We start from the raw sequence: 18,864 nt of genomic DNA on the forward strand, positions 1-18,864 counted from the left end.
CTTTTTTATTATCTCCCAAATACTGGGAGTATTTGTTAATTAGTTTGGCAAGATTCTGTAGAAAGCTCACTCAAGAGAAACATGATGAAATGTATTATAAAATTAGTAGCAGAATGAAATTTTTTTTTCCTGTGGGTGAACTTTGTATATCATGGTCTTCTTTTGGCTAGCTGTGATCAAAAAGATGCTTACTGAACTTGGTAAAGATGACTTGTAGCAGTTTGAAGAGTTTTTATTGCATTGATTTTTTTTGGTGGCAAAGTAAACAAAATAGTTTGGAGAACTGCAGTTTATTTCCTTATTGTGTGCATTATAATAATGACATCCCTTTCCAGTTGCTAAAAATTCAAAAAGAGAAATTTAAACTCTGCATTCTTCCCTGAGAGTAACCACAATTGTTAAATGTTATCCCTAAGCCCCTCCTCTCCCATTTTTCCTGATGAAGAGCAATTGAGGTAATTCCATTCACTTACCTGGAGAAGCCTGAAGCAGCTGTGTTTTCCCAAAGGCAGGCTTGGGCTGTGCTGGGGGCTGGTGAGCTCACCTGCTGCACAAGAAGCTGCAAGTGAAATGGATTCATCTATTTTCGTTATCCAAGCTAACAGGGTATTAAAAGTAAGACTGGAGAGTGAAAAATATATTGGATTCCTTTCAGCTTAGATTATCAAAGGAGCTGCTGTTAATGTAAGGAAAGACTTCAGTTTTGAAAAGTGCTCTAGTTCCTCTTCCATGTCACCTTTTCAGTAGAATTTAAAGTTTTAAAGGCTAGATTTTTAAGGCCAACTGGATCTTTTTGGATAGAGTAGGAATCAGTCTGTAATATTTTGGAGATATGGGCTTAAATTTCCAAGATACTTAAGTGCTTTCTGAAAAGACCATATTACCTTCTTGGCTATTCTTAATTTAAAAGCCTTATTGTTAATGCAAGGTGGGCATGAGGAGATGCTGCTGTTGAAAAGGAGCAGCAGAAGTCTGTGCAATCTGTGTGCCATCTTCCTCCCTAGAGCCCCAGTAAAGAAACTGGTGAGCAGCACTGGTGGTTCAGCACACAGGGCATCAGTTTGGTGCAGGGAGTGTGGGGTGACAAGGGAAGGAAGGACCTCCAAAAGGGCTGGTCCTGCCTCTGCTCCTGAGCAGGGCTGTGGGATGAGGAGAATGCCATGAAGTGGTTTCTCTTGAAGTTCATGGACTTAATTAGCATAAGAGCATAAAATACTTGAATAAAAGTAATTTTCTCTTTGTTTGTTCTATTCCAAAGCCACAGTGGTATGGAATACAAATGTGAAACTTCAGAGAACAATAAGGTAGACCTGGAAATATTAATGGTAAAGAAGAAATGACAACTTTTCTGTGATCATTTGAACTCTTTACCAGTAGCTGCTTTTGGTTGTTTGGGTTTGGAGTCTTTTTCTATTCTATATTTTCTGGGGTTTTGGTTTCATTTTTGAGATGGACATTGGCAAACATGTTAGAAATGAAAAGGGAAAGGAAGTTAAATCCTAGAATGATCTCTGTGCTTTTGTTAAACAGGATCAGGAACTGCTGTGAAACATACCACTTTGATTCCTTTCTTAATATGAATACTGATGTCCTGTCTTTATCCCCAATGGGCATTTATCCCAAACAATCCTGGAACTTGGGTATCTGCCCAATTAAGTAATTTCCAATTGACTAGTCTGTTTTAAATACAGGTGGCATAAAACCAACTGTACTACTTTGAAAACAAACCAGCAGGAGATTCTGAGTCAGAACTACAATTTAATAGGAAAATTAAAATTAAGGCAGAAAACCCTGGCTCAAACTGCCAGAGTCAGGATACAACCTGACACCCTGTTGGTCAGGGGGGTGGTAGCAGTGTGATTGAATGGTGGCTGCAGTCCCCTCAAAGGGGGAGCTGTGCCTCTGTTGGTGATCCTGTAGAAGGGTTTCATCTTCCTCTAAGGGTCCAATGGTGGTTATGTAGCTCTTTGTCCTCTGGGAATCCACCAGATAAGGCTGCTTGTGGTGTTCCAATCCTCAGATTATATCCAGGAATGCTTGGTTCCTCCCCCTGAGCACAGCATCTCACAATGGGATGATGGAATTTTAAGAGTTGTGTAGTGAGACTTGATGGCTCATTAACAGAGACAGCCCCTGGAATTAGCAGGGATGGGTAATGGAAGGGGTAAAGAACACTGCCCTACCTGCTTTGAACATCCTATGAAGTTGGTGCTAGAATACATGCATTTGGTTACATCTTACACTGTAACCTAAGACACCAAAGAATGATTTGATAGCATGGGGAGAAGCAGAAAATGTTATTTAAAAGTTAGTGAACTTTCTAGCAAAGCTGCTGTATTTTCTCCTCTCCCATTTTCTGATTAGTTCTGTGCCAATCTTCTTTGCCTCACTCATTCTTGTAGACCTTTGCTCCAGTACCTGTATTAAGTAATTTTAATTTATTATGATAAGCCATATACAGTTTGCAATTCAGCAAAGTCCTTGTCACTTTGCTGTAAACCATCTCATGATGTGACCTAACCAGTTCTGACAGCAGAGAGACTACAGCCACAATGTAGAGTTTTAAAGTTATTTGCAGTGCTTGAAGGTCTGTCTGAGAACAGTATCCACTTAATCCAGCCTAAATCTAGGGAGCTGTCTTCTGCTCCTGCCACTCTGTCTAAGGGCTGTTAATAATAGCTGTTCTACTCACCCTGTCTCCTGACTGAAAATCTATCTAGAGCTCTTGCATCTTATGAGGCAGATCAAAATTGACATTTTTTTATTGATGTTACTGGTTTCTGCTGAATAATTGAGGACAAATAAAAGTAACTGAACTCAAAAATGAAGCGAAAAAAGAATTTGTTTGGTAGAATTACCAAAGTCATGTGACATCTGTAGTTAAATAAGTAGTCCTTCTAAAAATGCAGGTTTTATACATTCATATATATATGTATGTATGCAGGTATGTAAAAATGTGTATATATATAAACATGATTTCATTATTAACTTTATTAAATGAAGCCATGATACAGACAGATCTCCTTTAGCAGTTCCATTTCTTCTTCAGTAAGTATTAAAAGTGAAAAACTGCACATTTGTTCCATGGGGAAATGAATGAATATTGTTGGCTGTTATTGTGTCCTAAGTATTTTACTATCCATATGTGTATTCAATATAGAAATTCTTAAACTTTAGCAGATCATCTGGTTCTGATTTTTACTGGGGCAGGAGGAGAGGGAGCAACCAGTAGGTGCAGCCTGGGGTTATGGATGATATCAGGCTGAATTCATGATGAAAAAAGCTTATTTGGCAACTACAACAGTGCTGATATGAAGTTCCAGTAGCAGAGGACAAGTATTTAATTAATTCAAATGAATGTATTATGAAGGACATCCTATTAAAGAAACCAGGATTTAATTTTTTATTTAGTTTACATTTAGTTGATAAAGTTAATTCCATGGCTTATATTTAATATATCTAGCAGTGCATTTGACTTATTCTCACTCAACATTGGGATTAGCTATATAACCATATTAATAAGGTACACATTCAGTGAATTTAAGCTTGGCTAACTGACAGGAGTGGTTGTCAGGAACGAGTCATCTTCTAACACTTGTTCTTTTTTCACAAGTGGAGTTGCAAAGGAGATAATCTGGCAGTACCAATGTCTCAGAGGAAATTTCTAGATCTCAATAAATCATGTAGGTGTGGACCTCTGAAAATCAGTAGGTTATCAAATGGGAATTGAGCAGTAAGATCTGGATCATTTGATCAGTTGAGCCTATCAAGATAATATTTTTTAAATATAAACAAGAAAGTGGTCATAAGTTTAAGAAAAAATTTAGATGAAAGCTAGAGAATAGTGCACTTGTGATCTGGAAATAATTCAAATGTGAGAGTTTGCAAACAACTGAACATGTCCTCTGTGAAGTAAGCTCTCAGAAACAGCTAATGAGACGTTTCTATGTACATCAGAACAAAGGCTTAATTACCTCAGGGGGAATGACTCTGGTCCAAGGTAATGTTTTTTGGATGTCTCACTGTATTACTTCAGTGTGGAAAGTCACAGCTAATGTCTTCTAATGTCAGCTCCATTTTGAAAGTGATGGGAAGGAACACTTCTTTCTTGAGAAATATGAGGGCTACACCCAGCATTATCCAAGAATAGCTATTTTGGTACATACAGACAATTCTTTAAGGAACATTCAGGTTCTTTTGGGGGCTACTTGGGTGCTTAAACAAAAGCCCCCACATGTTTAATATCTGTATGGTGAAGCCAGATGACATTGAATAGAAACTGAAGGACACAGATAAGATATAAATGATAAACGAAGGAAATGGTGAATTCTACCTGTTTACAGAATCATCACTTCTTAAGTGGAGAACCAGCTTGTTCTGGCAAAGACTTTTTTAAGAAAGGACTTAGAGGTTAAGTGTAAAAATGCAAGTGTCTGATCAAACCAATGGGCAGTTCCTAACCACCCTGAATTCACAGAATTCAGCAGCCCTCACTGCTTCCTGCTGTTCCATTGTCTTCAACAGTCCTGGTCTTTTGCCTCCTCTTTTTTGTGTTGGTGAGACCTGTCAAATCTGATGGTAGGACTGATTGTGTCCATAGCCTGTTAGTGGGGTTTCAACACTGATTTCATCTGTTCTCACCTTGAGAGGAATGGCAAATAAAGTCTATATTTCTGTTTATATCTGCTCAGTTTACTGAATACAGTGAAAGGTGTTTACCTCTTCTGCATATAGGCACCTCCAGAGGTGCTGAAAGGTAGAGTGTGCTAGTGAAAAGATAATTGCCAGCTGAATCAAGAGGTATTTTAGACTTTATATTCCTGGCAGAATTAGTGGCTTGTAGGCATCCTGGATGACCTGTTGGAGCCACTCACATTCCTGTTGCAGAGATCTACGTGGCAAGAAATAAGAGTTGAGAATTTCTGCAGCTCAATCCACTGCTGCTTGGATGTGCCTTAGACTCTGGGAATGCTTTAAGGCAGTGTGACTGTGTAGATCTTTTTCAACCATCTTTGGGGACGTGACTTCTTCTCCAACAACATCAGCAGGAAGCACAGAAGAATTTGTGGGATTAAATGTGGGAGATGTGGTCCTGGAAGTGCTGCCTCTGTGTGTTGCCCTGTTTTTCTGTGTGCCTTCATCTTCTTGTAGGGAGAAGGAAGGAGTTGGTGGGTCACAAATCTTCAGTGTAGAGAGAACATTTTGGTGCAAGAGCTGGACTGTGCCTCCCCACAGACAGGGCTCTTGTATGCAGTTTCACATCTTGACATAAACAGTTTCAATCTTTAAGCAGACATGCAGCATGAGGACAAAAGTTCTTTCACTCTTTTAACACTTCTAGACCTTATGCTGTTAGCTAAGAACTGGAATTCTTGTTTTATTTGCTGCTGGTGGAGGCTCTGCCATGAATGGAGTAACTGAAACTCAGAGTTTTAGGCATGCAGTGAAATGTTAGGCTCATTTATAGTTGATTAATACTATCTTTCCAATCCTTACAGCTTTAATTCTTTCTAATAAGATCAGTACATCTGTAGAAACTGATGAACATCGAGTCAGGCAATTTTCTGTGTGCCACTTAGAAGCAGGCAAATGGATTTGTCAAGCCTTGTGTGACAGCTTGAATTGTTGAAAGTTCTGTTGAGGGTGTACTTTCCCTTCACTCTCACCCAGATGATGATTTGTACTCTGCAATATGGATTAAGGGAATCACAATCAGTATTATGGATTTCTTCTTGAGACTTCAAGAGCTTAAGAGCTGTTGGAATCATCTCTCCTGAATGCATTTCATTTTGTCCCCCAGGTCTTGCAGTGGTATTTGTTTCCCAAGTTGCAACTCCTTAGGAGTTGGCAGTTTCTTTAAAGCTTTATTATGAGTTCAGCTTTGCAAAACTCTCCCTGCATGAGCAGAAAACCATGCACGTGGGAGTTTCCAGGACAGCATGGAGGGGGTGTCTCTTGACAACACTTTCTGGTTCTGTTGGATTGGATTGACTTGAATTCAGCTCTCTGCTGTGTCAGGACAGAAGATTGTTGGTGACTCAACAGATTAATCTGGACACTTTTCGCAGTATAATTTTAAGGTGTTGATACATGTTTTCTTTATTCAGAGTCTTTTGCAAAGACTTATAAGTCCTCCCTAGATTTTTACAACAGATATTTCATAGCCCCAAGAGTAGATCCTTGGAGTCATCTATCTCAGGCTTGGCTCTCAAAAGAGTAATTCCACTGGATTGAAGAGGCAAGTGTTTGAAATTCAGGAGACTATAAAATTGATTCTTCCATAAAGAAGTAATTTGTGGTAAATGGTGTAGTCCTCTGGACAGCTATTCACTCATTTTATGTGACTGGGACCCTTGAAACATGGTCAGAAAGATTAGAGAAGGACATCTCTGATCTGTTATTTATCAAGCCAAGAAAACTTTCTTTTTTGACGATACAGCATGTGCAGGCAGATCCAGCCAAACACACCATCTTACTCAAGACCTCTGGGACCAAGATAAATGCAGTTTTAAGAAAGTTTGGATAGTGTTTGCTAGAAGATTCTGAAATACTTAACCAGCTTTTCTATCTTTAGTAGCATTTTCTCTGCTGGGGAAGCAGCAGTGCACTGTGTTACTCCAGAAAGCACGTGGGAGATCCAGGCAGGGTTGCAGGATTCTGAATTCTGGCAAGTAAAATTGTCTGGCATGAGCCTCCTCCAAGCAAGTATCTTCCCAATAAGATGATAGTCACCTCTCAGGTGACAGCTGGCATTTACATGCTGTGTCTTTGCTCTGGCAGTCTGTGTAGACTGAGAAGGAAATCAGAACACTTACTGGCCAAAGTGCCATCTTCAAACAGAAGCAGTTACTATAGTTAGCATTTAAATGAAGCCATGCATTAAATCAAAAGTCAGACAAGCTGTCAATATATATCTGATTTCCTTCTATCATAATGCTATTTCTGGTATTTGCCTTATTACTGTCCTTCCCCAGTGCTTCTAACAGCTAAAATATTTCTTCTTGAATATTTGATCTTGTTTAATATTACTGTGTGTGCAGTCCTTAAACATATTTGTCCTTGGTCTCAGACTGCCAAGGCATTGTGAGAGACAGGAAAACCAGTAATGTGGTTGGGAGAAGAGGTGGAATGAGGTGATGCAGTCTTGGCTGTCTGCTTGTCACTTCTGTTGGCACTACAAGGCTCCTGGGGGAACAGCAATCAGGTACCATTCATAATAAGTTTTGAGGTGTGCTTTCTCTTCCAAATTACTGCAATCTTTTAAAAAGTAATGAGTGTTCTTCATAAACCTTGATAAAACTCATTGCTACATCAGCATTTGTTCTTGTTAGATATGAGAACTTAGATATTCCAAATGACCTTTCCAGACATGTTCTTTCGAGGAGATACAGCTCATATACTCTTAATAATAAGCTGTTGTTCTCATTATTTTATCAGAATATAAATGGAAAATGCACTTTGTAAGGTAATAAAATATATTCTCTGCCCCAAAGAGCTTGCTTATAAGCAGAAATAGTCAAAAATGGAAATGAAAGGATAGGATTTACATAAGTCAAAGTAGACAGCAGCTCAGGTCTTGTTTGGTGGTTATTTCAGTGTTTGTATGTTCAGTGACTTCGTGACAGGTGCCTGTGCTGAAAACATCTTAACTATCACAGTGTTTTAAATGTTAAATATTTTTAGAGAAAACTTGAAACAAACTGAAATACCAGCAATTTCATTGACATATCCAAACAGTAGAAATCAACATGAAAATTCAATTTCAACATGTCTGAGTCAGAAGAAATAGTATAATATACCTTTTTTAATATTTGTAAAGCACAATATAATAGGTAAACAGGATTCTCCTACAGAGTTACTGGTTTCCTCATGTCACATTCAGATCACTGCAAGCAGTGAAGCTGTAAAACAGTTTACAGTGATGTACAACTACTTGGAACATGGAGAGCTTAGAAACAAGTTTAAAAACTAATTTATCACATTTTAGATTGTCATAGCTAAACAAAATCTATTGCAATAACATGCAATTTTAAATGTTGAATTGCTATGGGATATTGAGTGTTCCTGACCAGCTCTAGATAGAGATTTGCACTGAAAACTGACTTAGCCATAGTAAAGAACAGTTAAACTTTTATCACTGTCACATTTATAAGTCTCAGTCTCCCATTAATGCAGGTGATGGGGAGCTGGCTGCAGCCATGACATTGTGTTCACCTACCACCCTCCCTTCCCACATGGAGACAAGGGAATACCCTAAAGAAATGAAAATAGATGGCTCCTCCAGTAACTAAAGCCTCTCTTGGTTCCTGTTGTTTCCTAAAATTAGAAAGTAATTAAATAGGAAAATTGGATAATTTTCACCTTCTATTTTTTCCTAACAAGCAGGCTTTTAGTAGCCTTGTGCTCTGAGTTTAAGAAACTTGAGGAAATGCTGGTGCAATAATAAGGATAAAGCATTTCTCTTTATTATGGTCAGTTATTGCTAATCTCCTTTTAGAGTTTTAACAGGGATTTATAGGGATTCATTTGTGGTTTAGATTTGGAGATAATTAAGTACCTTTCTGCTGCAAAGAAGAAATGGAGAGAGAATTGGTTCAAAGCTAGAAAAAGATTCTAGCTTTGTACTATCACATATATTAAACTTCTTTTTATTTGGTTGTCACCCCAATAGGAATGATTAGTAGGTTGTAAAGAAAGAAAATGTATTGCATTACATCTATTAAAGCATGTTTTATATGTAACAGTAATTAAAATATAATTGAAATTATGAGTTCTTCTAATTATTGGCTTTACATAATGCATAGTTAAAGAGTGAGCATCTATAAATGTGTCTTTTTTACACACCCAGAAATGGTTTGCTGGCAGCATTTTAATTAAAGATGGATTAGCTAAAATGCAGCTTAATCATTCTGTCATCAAAGGATTTAGACCTCGTTAATTAGCTGTTGATAAATAGGTTTAAACTACAAAAAATTTAATTTAAAATATGCCAGTTGTGATCTAGAATTATTAGAGCTGGAAATGGAGCAACGAGTCTCAGAAAAATCTGTACCATCTCTTTCCATAATATTAAATTAAATATGAAATGTAGGCCAGTACAGAACTTTATTCTCCCTTGTTAGTGATGGATGTGATTCCAAGAGCTCTTTGGAATTGGTGAAGAATTAAAACAGAGACAGGATCCGTTTTCCATTTATGTATTTAGTAAAGATTGAAAACTATTTGAAAATCCTTCTGCTCTGGAAAATGGACGAAAACAAATCCTGTTCAAGAGTTTGTGTCTCCTCCTCGCTGCAGAGGAGCAGAGTTAGCACAGCCAGCCTGGCAGGGACAGGAGCAGGAAGGAGCACATGGAATGTGGGCTTGGCACAGAAGGACAAGTTCCCTCCTTTGGATTGTGTGCTCTGGTGCCAGTGCTGAAGCTGCCAGCTGGGGAGCAGTGAAGGGACCCTTTTCCCTGCTCTGGCACTCGGGGGATGTGGCTCTGTGGGCAGCACCATGGTTCTGTCACATCAGCTCGGTTCTGTGACCTGCGCTGCTCCAATCACAGCTGGAGTTCCAGCCATGGCCATCTCCTAATAATGGGCTTTTCCTGCCCATTACCTGCTGGGGTTCTTGCCCTGGCTGGAGCCCTGCTGTGGGTAATTCTTATTTGTGTTCCCTCTACCAATTTGTGCTCCCTCTACCAATTTGTGCTCCCTCTACCAATTTGTGCTCCCTCTACCAATTTGTGTTCCCTCTACCAATTTGTGTTCCCTCTCCCAATTTGTGTTCCCTCTACCAATTTGTGTTCCCTCTAGCAGCCCCTGTTAGGGCAGAGCTGGCAGCTCTGCAGAGACATGTCCTGTGCCAGCAGAGCGCACACCTCCTGCCTCTGAGCTTCTGCTTGCCAAAAACCAAAAGGTGAGGTACATCTTGACTTACAAGTCTGTCAGAGTTGACATTAAACCCTTTTATTATGAATATCTTAATCAGCTCAGTTGCTATGAAAAACTAACTGTATTTCAACAGGATTGATAGTGCAAGATTTCAGTAGCATAATAGTCATAATATTTGAATCCACAATCAACTGGGTTTTATGCAGATGAATCAAACACTTCTGACAAATGATAGGTGAATTTTCTGAGTAGAGTTAAAAGAGTTTCAGGAAAATAGTAATTTGACAACCATACCTGGAGACATTTTTAAAGGCTTCTTAAGTGGTAGTTTAAAGACTGACTTAGTGAAAAGTGGTATTTACAGAGCATTCTTGGTAACTGTCCTCTCTAGGGTACCCATCCCGTTGTCTTGCCAATCTTCTGGAAAAGCAGCAGCTGAGTAGGAGGTTATAGGCTTACATAACCATTGTTTGCATTTGAACATTGGTAATGAAATGGCTTTGCTGAACTCCTGTGAAAAAGCATAACTTGATGAATTTTCAGAGTTAGAGATGTGGCACCAGTGTAGAATGAGATGAAACACAAATCAAGTGAGAGTGTCCATATGCACTTCTTTAAAATCACATCTTTGAAAGCTCTTGCTGTTCCTTCATACTGGAAAAAAAAAAAGATTAAACTCCAGAGGTTAGGAAAAACTTACATCAGTTTGTATGGGAGAAGGGAGAAGGGGAAATCTTAAACTACTGCAGTATCAGAGTCATATCCTCTAACTCAAAAATCATTCAAAAATTCTAGATTCGCAAGCTGATGGGGAAAATTTTTCTTCATGTGGAATAGATGTGAAATTAAAAAACAAAAAGGAAATGTCTCTGTGTGTGAGGAAAATGCAATTCCTGATTCTCTGAATTCACCAACCTGTATAGCTTAGACAGAAAGATGAATTATCAGCTCATGTCATATAAGCTCTTCAGTTATTCTTTACATAAGACAGGTAATTTATAATTCCCAATTATGCAATTAAAATGCTAATTACCCCTCACCTAAACTCTCTGTTCTTGAACTGATATTATCAATTACCTTCAATCATTGCAAATCAGGTATGACATATGTGACAGTGCTGAATTTTGTATTATTTATGGACTTTCTGTTTTGTGTGTCTCTGGTTTCCAGGTAGTATTAATGGCTTTACCCTGATGGAGTTTGCTTCCTGAAGGAATGTTATTCCTTCTGATCTGTGTTGTTTTGTATCTTAAAATATATCTGCATTTTAGGGTAATCTTACCTGTTCTGTTCCTGCCCTGAGCTCTGGCTTGTGATGCATTTTTGTACGGAGAAGTAACACACTTAGAATCCCAATATGAATTATTTATTTTTATTTATAGATATTTATTACAGAGGTGAGCCCACTTACTTCTGTGCTGCTTCTACACATCTCTTCTTTACTTCATAAATGTTCATACTGTATTTACATTAATGTACTGCCAATTTCCTGTGTCATACTTACTTGACAAAGTTACACTTCTTCTGTCCCTGCTGAACTCAAATAACATTGGTCACTTTTAAGGTTCTATTATTGCTGCATATAATGAAAAATAACTTATTTAAAGAAAACACAGCAAAAATGAGAACAGAATCTAGATGTTAGAATTCAGAAGGATCAACATGTTTTAATAATCACATATTATTTCTGCTTGTGCATGATACAAATTAGGACAATTGTAAATAGAGATGCTTCAAAGTATAGCTCCTTTCAGTATCTCTGGTTGATAGTGAGCTTCAGCAGCTCTCCTCTGTGAGCACAGAAAATAACCCAGCCAGGGATTTGAATCTAAAATTTTCATTAGGATTGGTGTAACCAGTTAGTTTAAGAAGTCAGTGCACACAAGTGGTTTTGTTTGCTGTCATTCGTGGATCTGCAAGTTCTGTTCTAAACAATTTCCAGGCATAAATCATTAAATATATTGTCTCCAAGGTGTAGAATAACTTTGCTCATCTGCTCATTGTGCTGTTTTTCTTGTTTGGCTGCAAGTTAGCAATCCATTGTTTGTTCATTAATACTAAGTTGGATTATTCCTCCTACACTTCTCCACTCTATTTTACCCTTTTGCAGTGAAGTACTGACTTTTGTTTTTGTTTAACAAAACAAAACAACCTGGGAGATGTTTTGCAGTACTGCAGTGTGCTGTTGTGAACTAAATGAAAATAGGATTAGATAGGCTAAGCCTTTAAGCATCTAGTTGCCCATGGAAAATAAATTACATTAGCAGAGTAAGTGGGTTAACAAAGAAAAATGCTGTTTTTAAGAGCCTCACTATGTTTAGTGTGGGATTAAAGAAAGCACTGCTCACCTTGCTCCTGTTATTCACTGATGGGCTGTTACTGATGCCTTCTCTTCTTTCCTCTGAGCATGTTTCTTTCAGCCTAGTTTGATATTAAGTATAAATGCTTCAGTAATCATGGGCAAATTATATTTACTGTGGCTCAACAATTTTGTGGGGTTTGGGTTTATAGCTTTCTTATGTGGAGATTTTTAGGTGTCTAAATGATCAAAATAATGGTTTTCAGTCCTGGTATAACTAGGGAGATCAACTTTGGAATATTTGGCCTTCTGTGAATGCTTTAGAAAGGCTTTGGAATTTAGCCTGTATCATGGCTATGCTTCATATTTATACCATACAAAAGCATGAGGGCACATTCTAGTTGTAATTCAAAAGTAATTCAGTGCACAGGTAACTAATAGATATTCACCCATATCTTACAATTTTGGTCATAAAAATAAAAGAAGGAACTACAGAAAACCCTCCAAGTTCTGTCCAGAGCTCCCTTAAGTTACTGTGATTTCCAATTTATAGTTCAAATCCACCTGCTTGCATTTCAAGGCAGCTCTCAGGGGCTATGTTCAAAGAACACTATTTTTGAAGTATACAAAGGTTTCTTTTTATTGGGAGGCAGCTTTCTCAAATATGTGTTTTCAATATAAACAACATGAGATACCGACCTACAAATGTCCTTGACTCTTCTGCACTCATGTGCTTCACAGGGCAAATTGACAGCAGATCTCTCTGACACACAACCTCAAAATCAGGTTCTTGAACTCCCAGTACCCACAGGGGTCCTAGATGCAGTATCTGGGAATAATGAACAGGATTATTCAGTGGTTTCTCATCAGGGATGAGTAATTGTTCCTCCAGCCTAAAGTGATGTGCACCTCTCATTCTGCAGCACTTTGCTGCAGTCGCTGAGGGTGTGGGACTGTCAGATGTCACTGAGGAATGTATTGGGCAGTGGTACAGAAACTTGGTGAAGTTTTAATTTATTTCTCTTTTGTCAGACACTGCTCAGATATTCTTGCTGCTTTAATTCCTTCTGTATCTCTCTATTCTCCATGTTTATTACACTTTCTCTAATTGCATTTCTCACTGGCACTCTGAATGCATTGCATATATTGTATTCTGAATTACGGGTCAAAATGCTCAATTGGATTTGTATTTAAAATTGGAACCTTTTTGATCTGTAAGTGTCTTGGTTTCAGGAGTGAATAGCTGAAAAATGCAAATATTGCTTTCTTAGAAATATTTCTTACAGCTCAAGAAGAGCTGATGGTTAGAATTAAAATTAGAGATTATTTGTGTACTTATTTTGGGGAACAAAAATAACACTGCTCAGTGTATGGATATGTTGTATTCTAGTGATGAGGAAGACCTGAAAATAATCAAAATGTGAGAGAAATCAATACAGATTGTTCTATTCCTCCTACTTTGTGTCTTTATTCTGTAAATTCCTTTAAATTAGGAAAACAGTTGACATTAAACCACCTTATTTAATGCAATTTCCATTCATAGCACACATGTGATTGTAATTGTCAGTGTGCATTAGATAGCAGTAGAAACTGGACCAAAGATGATCATAAAATACAAACATCACTGTCAGAGTGATTTTGATAATTTGTCAGAAAGACTGTAGAAGATTTTACTTTAATGGTTTTTAGGCTGTTTTGGAGTTGAGGCTCCTTAAGCATTCTGGAGATTCATTTGAAAGTATGCAGTTAATCCATAGGATCTGAAACACAGCAAGTGTATACTTGTTCTGTTATTTCTCCTGGTGAATAACCCATTATTTGTGAAAGGGGAGTTTTCTTCTCTCAAGTCAGCACGGTCAGTGGAGCAGTTGAGACTCAGTGAGGTTAACATCACCTTGTGCCTCAGCAAATTTGCAAGGAGGGGAAGCAGACTCGTGTCAGATTTACTTGAGTTGATGGTGACTAATACTTGTTTCTTTTTTATATTGATGGAAAAAACAGTGAGTTTTTAAAAAACTGCCTTAACTCTCTCCATATTGTCAGTCAAAAAAAGTGATGGTTTTGGGAAAAAAAAAGAGCACCAAACCCAGGATGTTCCTCTACACAGCAACAGCAACAAACCAATTGTGTCCAAAGCAATCCACAGCCCATGGCAGCTCTAGCAAAGCTGACAGGGGACGTGTGACAGGCCAAGGCACCAGGGGTTGATCTGTGTGCACCACTGGGGCCATACTTGCATGGTGAGTGATACTCCTGCCTTCTGGAGAAATGCTGCACAAAACAGGCCAGGAAGCTTTGAAACTCATGTGAGAAGAGAAAGAGCTGCTTCATTTCTGTGCCTGTGTTGATTGCATTAAAAGCGTCCAGCACCAACATCAAACTGGCTGAGCACACATCCTCCAGTCAGAAAAACCAGGAGAAATTCAGGATGCAATATATGCAATGCATGCAGAGTGCCAGATTTAATTATAAACCTTCCAACTATTTCAGACTTCATACTTTCATGTTGTTCTTAGGGATAAAGATTCTTACAGAGCGTAGACAGTGAAATCTTGGTGTGGTGAGTCCAGTGGCAGAATCTGCATTAACTTCAGTGGAACTGGGACTCTACCTACAAAGTCCTGGCACCTTCTCTAATTCTACATTTACACTTTGTAGCTTTGAAAAGCCAGCCTTTTTCATCAAAGGGATATCCAGCCCTTCACTTATCCATGCCATATTATACAAGGATGTTGGCTGTCTCTGATGGAAATTTTGGATTATTTTTTCTGAGTGCATGAAAAAGTAAATTCAAAAAAGTGATGTGAGTAGTTTCACTCATCACCTGGCAAAGTTGTACCATCATCAGCTCAATCACATAGAAAGCCCCTTCTTTCTTAGTCTTAAAAGGAAGTCCATGATGTTTGATGAAAACAGAAAGTTCAGGCAGCAGCTGCATTATACAAAGCATCTTAATTTATTTATTGCTTTTTACTGCTAGTCGGGAAGTACTGCAAGAGGTGACTGCCATTACTGGCTGCATAGTTTCATATTAATTACCACCATGAATATATGATCAGTTGTCATATGGAAAAATAAACCTTGCTCTCCTGCATCACTGATGATGGAAAGATGTTTAGAGCCTCCATTATTTCATTTTTACATTTCATTTTTAAGCTCTTTATAAGGTTACTGGAAGTTGCTGTCTAGAGGACATAGTTTATTCAATCATTTAAGGTGAAGGGCTGTAAAATACAATAGAAGTTGCTTTCTAAAATGTAATTATACATATATAACAATATAATTATTGTGCAAAATTTTTGTGTATAGTGTCATGCCTTACAGAGTAAACCTTGCCTGCAAGGAAATGTTTCCATATGAAATGTCCATTTCCATGAAACAATGTCTGTGTCAGAAAAATTGTCAGTTCAGGTGATAAATTTTATTAGCTCAATTTGGTGATATCTCTGCTGGGTTCTCACTGTGTCAGAGATTCTCCTCAGCTTCCCTGGCATTTGACCTACTCATTGCCATTATTCATTTACAGGCCAAAACAAGCTTGGTGTTTTCTGCCTTGTAAACCACCACAGTATTGTAAACAGGGTATCCCTCTACTGAGTCTCTAAATGGAAACTTTTCTTTTTTCATATGTGATTAATTTGTATGCTTTCTTTTGTTTCTCTTTAAATACCATCATTTTGTGTAATTTTTAAATCCAGTTTAGATTTACAAGCATGTAATGTCTTTAGTATCTTTCGAATTTGAATTGTGTTCTGTGGCTTGCTGCTGAATATGGACAAAATCACAACATCTCTATTCTTTGAATAGCACCATTATCACTCTGTGTTAATGAAATGATTTCACTATTACAAGAAATGAGGGTTTGGAATTCATTCAGTATTACAGGGAATTGGATTGTAACTAGAGCATATTTCAAAAAGAATAAAAGGATCCATGATATGTGCTTAGCTCGTAAAGCACCTAATCCTATATTAATTGTGCTTTGGGCACATCTGCCCTCATGTGAAGGGGACTTTGAAGATGAAAATATTGTAATGTTTTTTAAGGCCAAACAGCTCCTCCAGCAGGATGGCAGTGAAAGAGGAATTCCATGGGCTGTTCTCTTCCCTTCCTGTCCCAAGCACACACAAATACAAACAATGCTGCGTTGTACTGTTCTTTATAGGCTGCAGGAGACTTGGCCTCGTGTTACCACATGATCTTCTTGCTCTTGGGATTGAGTCTGTGTTATTTTTCTTCCCCACATTTGGACAGGGAAAGATCATAGAGGTATTTAGGTACCACAGTCTGAAATAGAGGAAGTCTTATGTTTTCTCCGTGTCTGTTGTGCTACAGACAAGAAAACATGAGACTGTCCATTCCAGCCCAGACTGTGAAGCAGAAAGTACCTGGTTTTATGTGAAAAGAGAGCTCTGCTGCCTTGTGGGTGAACAGTGTAGTCAGATGCAAATCAGGGTTAGGGGATATTTAGTTCAGCTTCCAGAAGAAGGTGCCTGTGAGGTGGTAAAAAATGAGAGGGCTTCTGCTGAAATTACTTTGAGGAGCTTTGATCAATCTGGCAAGCTCTTTCCTCCATGAAGGGCTAGTTGGACTTCACTTTTTCTGGATCTACATGACATAGATTGAGGGCAGCAGGATTGAAAAGAAGGATCATGGATGTGATTGTGTAGCTGGAATGCAGCAATGCAGTGATTTTCTCAATTCTACTTGGGAGAGTTTGGCCAGCTTTACCAGCTTCAACATTTTATCTGTTACCATCCAGTTTGTTCTGTGGTCAGATGAACTCTCTTGCTAACAGTAATTTTCCTTTTGGTACGAAAGCAATTGCCATTTGAGGTCACAGAGCTGCACTTGAGCCCTGTTCTCTGCTGCAGAGTTGTTTAATGGCTCTGTGGAAATCACGTGCAGCTCTGCAGGGCTGCTGAGCTGTGATGGGGGGCAATTGGAGTGTTCAGCTGAGCAGAAATGGGCAGAGAGCCTTGTTGGGCAGCTGGGGATTTACACCAACACATCTGTACTCAAGCAGAATTTGTTTTTCTCCCTGTCTCGGGGTGATTTTGCATAAATCATTAATTACCACCTCTGTTTCTTTGCAGCCTGTTCCAGCACTACTGCTACACCCGAGGTGGCATGCGCCACACCTCCTACACTTGCATCTGTGGCAGGTAAGAGGATCATTTACACTCAACTGTGCATCTTTATGGTCAGTTTCCCCCTGTATATTTGTAAAATTGGTCCTTTTAGGCATGTCATGCAAATGCCACCAGAGTTCCAGCCTGTTTTCACTGGAAAAGACAAGGAGAGGTAGGTGGCTACCTCTGTCTCCTGAGGACAGAACTTGGGAATAGATTCTGCTGCACTCCAGAGGTTTCCCAATGACTGCTGCTGCTGCCAAGATCATGTTGGTGTTCACCCCTGTGCTGCAGTTGGCTTTTTTTATTAAATAGCATCATGGAGAAGGCCTTTAGAGCTATTCTCTGTTCTTTGAAAGTATTTACACCTTAAGTATTTCTTATCATCCTCAAAATTCTTTGTCTCAAAAATTAGGATATAATTAAACTAATGTCTTTGGAATTTGGAATTTTTTGCTCTCCTTCTTGCTGAACAGCTAGTGTTGAAGGTTCCTGTATTGGGGAAAGTAATATAAAAGTTCTGCCTGCAGCTGTAGAGACACACAAGAGAACAGTGTGGGATACATGCTGAAGAACAGCTGTGTGCTTCATGCAGAGATTAATCTTACTTAGTGGAATTAATCTAATCAGAGATGTATGACAGTTAGATGAGCCATATATGTTGGTATATATGTTCCACTTGTTCTGCTGCTACTCAGAAACATTTGCCCTACACTGAAGTCACCTACACTTACAAAAGATAATTTTTATGTTAATGACAATAATGCTATATTGCTTTGAAGGTAATAAGAACAATTAACACCTTCACTTCTTTCTGCAGTTTACTCAATTGCTTATTTGTAAATGCAATTTTCCAATTTATATGCAAAATTGCAGCAGGAGCATGAGCAGTTTTATGGCAAATTGTGTATCTAAATTGTCTGAAAATTTGCTTACTTACTTGTTTAAGTGCTGTTGTATAACTTGAGAATTGACATCCCAGTGAAATGAGACTCCATCCCTAAACTTTTGACTCACTTTTGTCATTAGGAGCTGGCATTGTATCCTACCACTAGAATTAAAAGTGCAGACAAACTTGATTAAAAACAAAATAATTACATGAGAGAGCAATTTACAGACCAAAGTCTTTGAATTCTATGTTCTGACTATGAGTGATGAAGTAAGAATGAATAATAGTAACAGTTTTAAGCTAGCTCCTAATAAATGAATGAATTCAATTAACATAATAATGGCAAAAATAATGGACATTTTTTAATACTGTGAAAATGGCATGCATTGTAAATATTACACTTAACTACATTTACAGCTAAAGATAGCTTTTAAAATTAGGATTTTTGAATGTTTTATTCTGTTCATTCACGCTGAATTTTGTATTTTCATGAACACTTAAAATGGGCATATTTTGACAGGATCTTTGCTTTTCAGATTACAGGCCTGATTACAGTTTCCGTAGAAAAGAATAATCCTTTTAAATAAAAAACCAAGTTTGTTATTCAAATTTCTGTAAAAAGATGCTGATGAAGCTGGAAATCAATTACAAGGAGTAATCAATAAG

The 18,864-nt window shown here is 38.1% G+C and overlaps 1 protein-coding gene across 1 annotated transcript in view; it reads left to right on the forward strand.

Moving 5' to 3' along the window:
* The window catches only part of PEPD (peptidase D), a 137,710-nt gene that overhangs the window by 60,762 nt on the left and 58,084 nt on the right, over positions 1 to 18,864 (forward strand). Inside the window, exon 10 of the mRNA XM_058846098.1 lies at positions 17,274 to 17,342. Coding sequence (XP_058702081.1) covers positions 17,274 to 17,342 — 69 coding nt within the window. The remainder of the gene's footprint in view (positions 1 to 17,273; positions 17,343 to 18,864) is intronic.

This window comes from Poecile atricapillus, chromosome 10, assembly GCF_030490865.1.
Source record: "Poecile atricapillus isolate bPoeAtr1 chromosome 10, bPoeAtr1.hap1, whole genome shotgun sequence".
Taxonomy (NCBI): Eukaryota; Metazoa; Chordata; class Aves; order Passeriformes; family Paridae; genus Poecile; species Poecile atricapillus.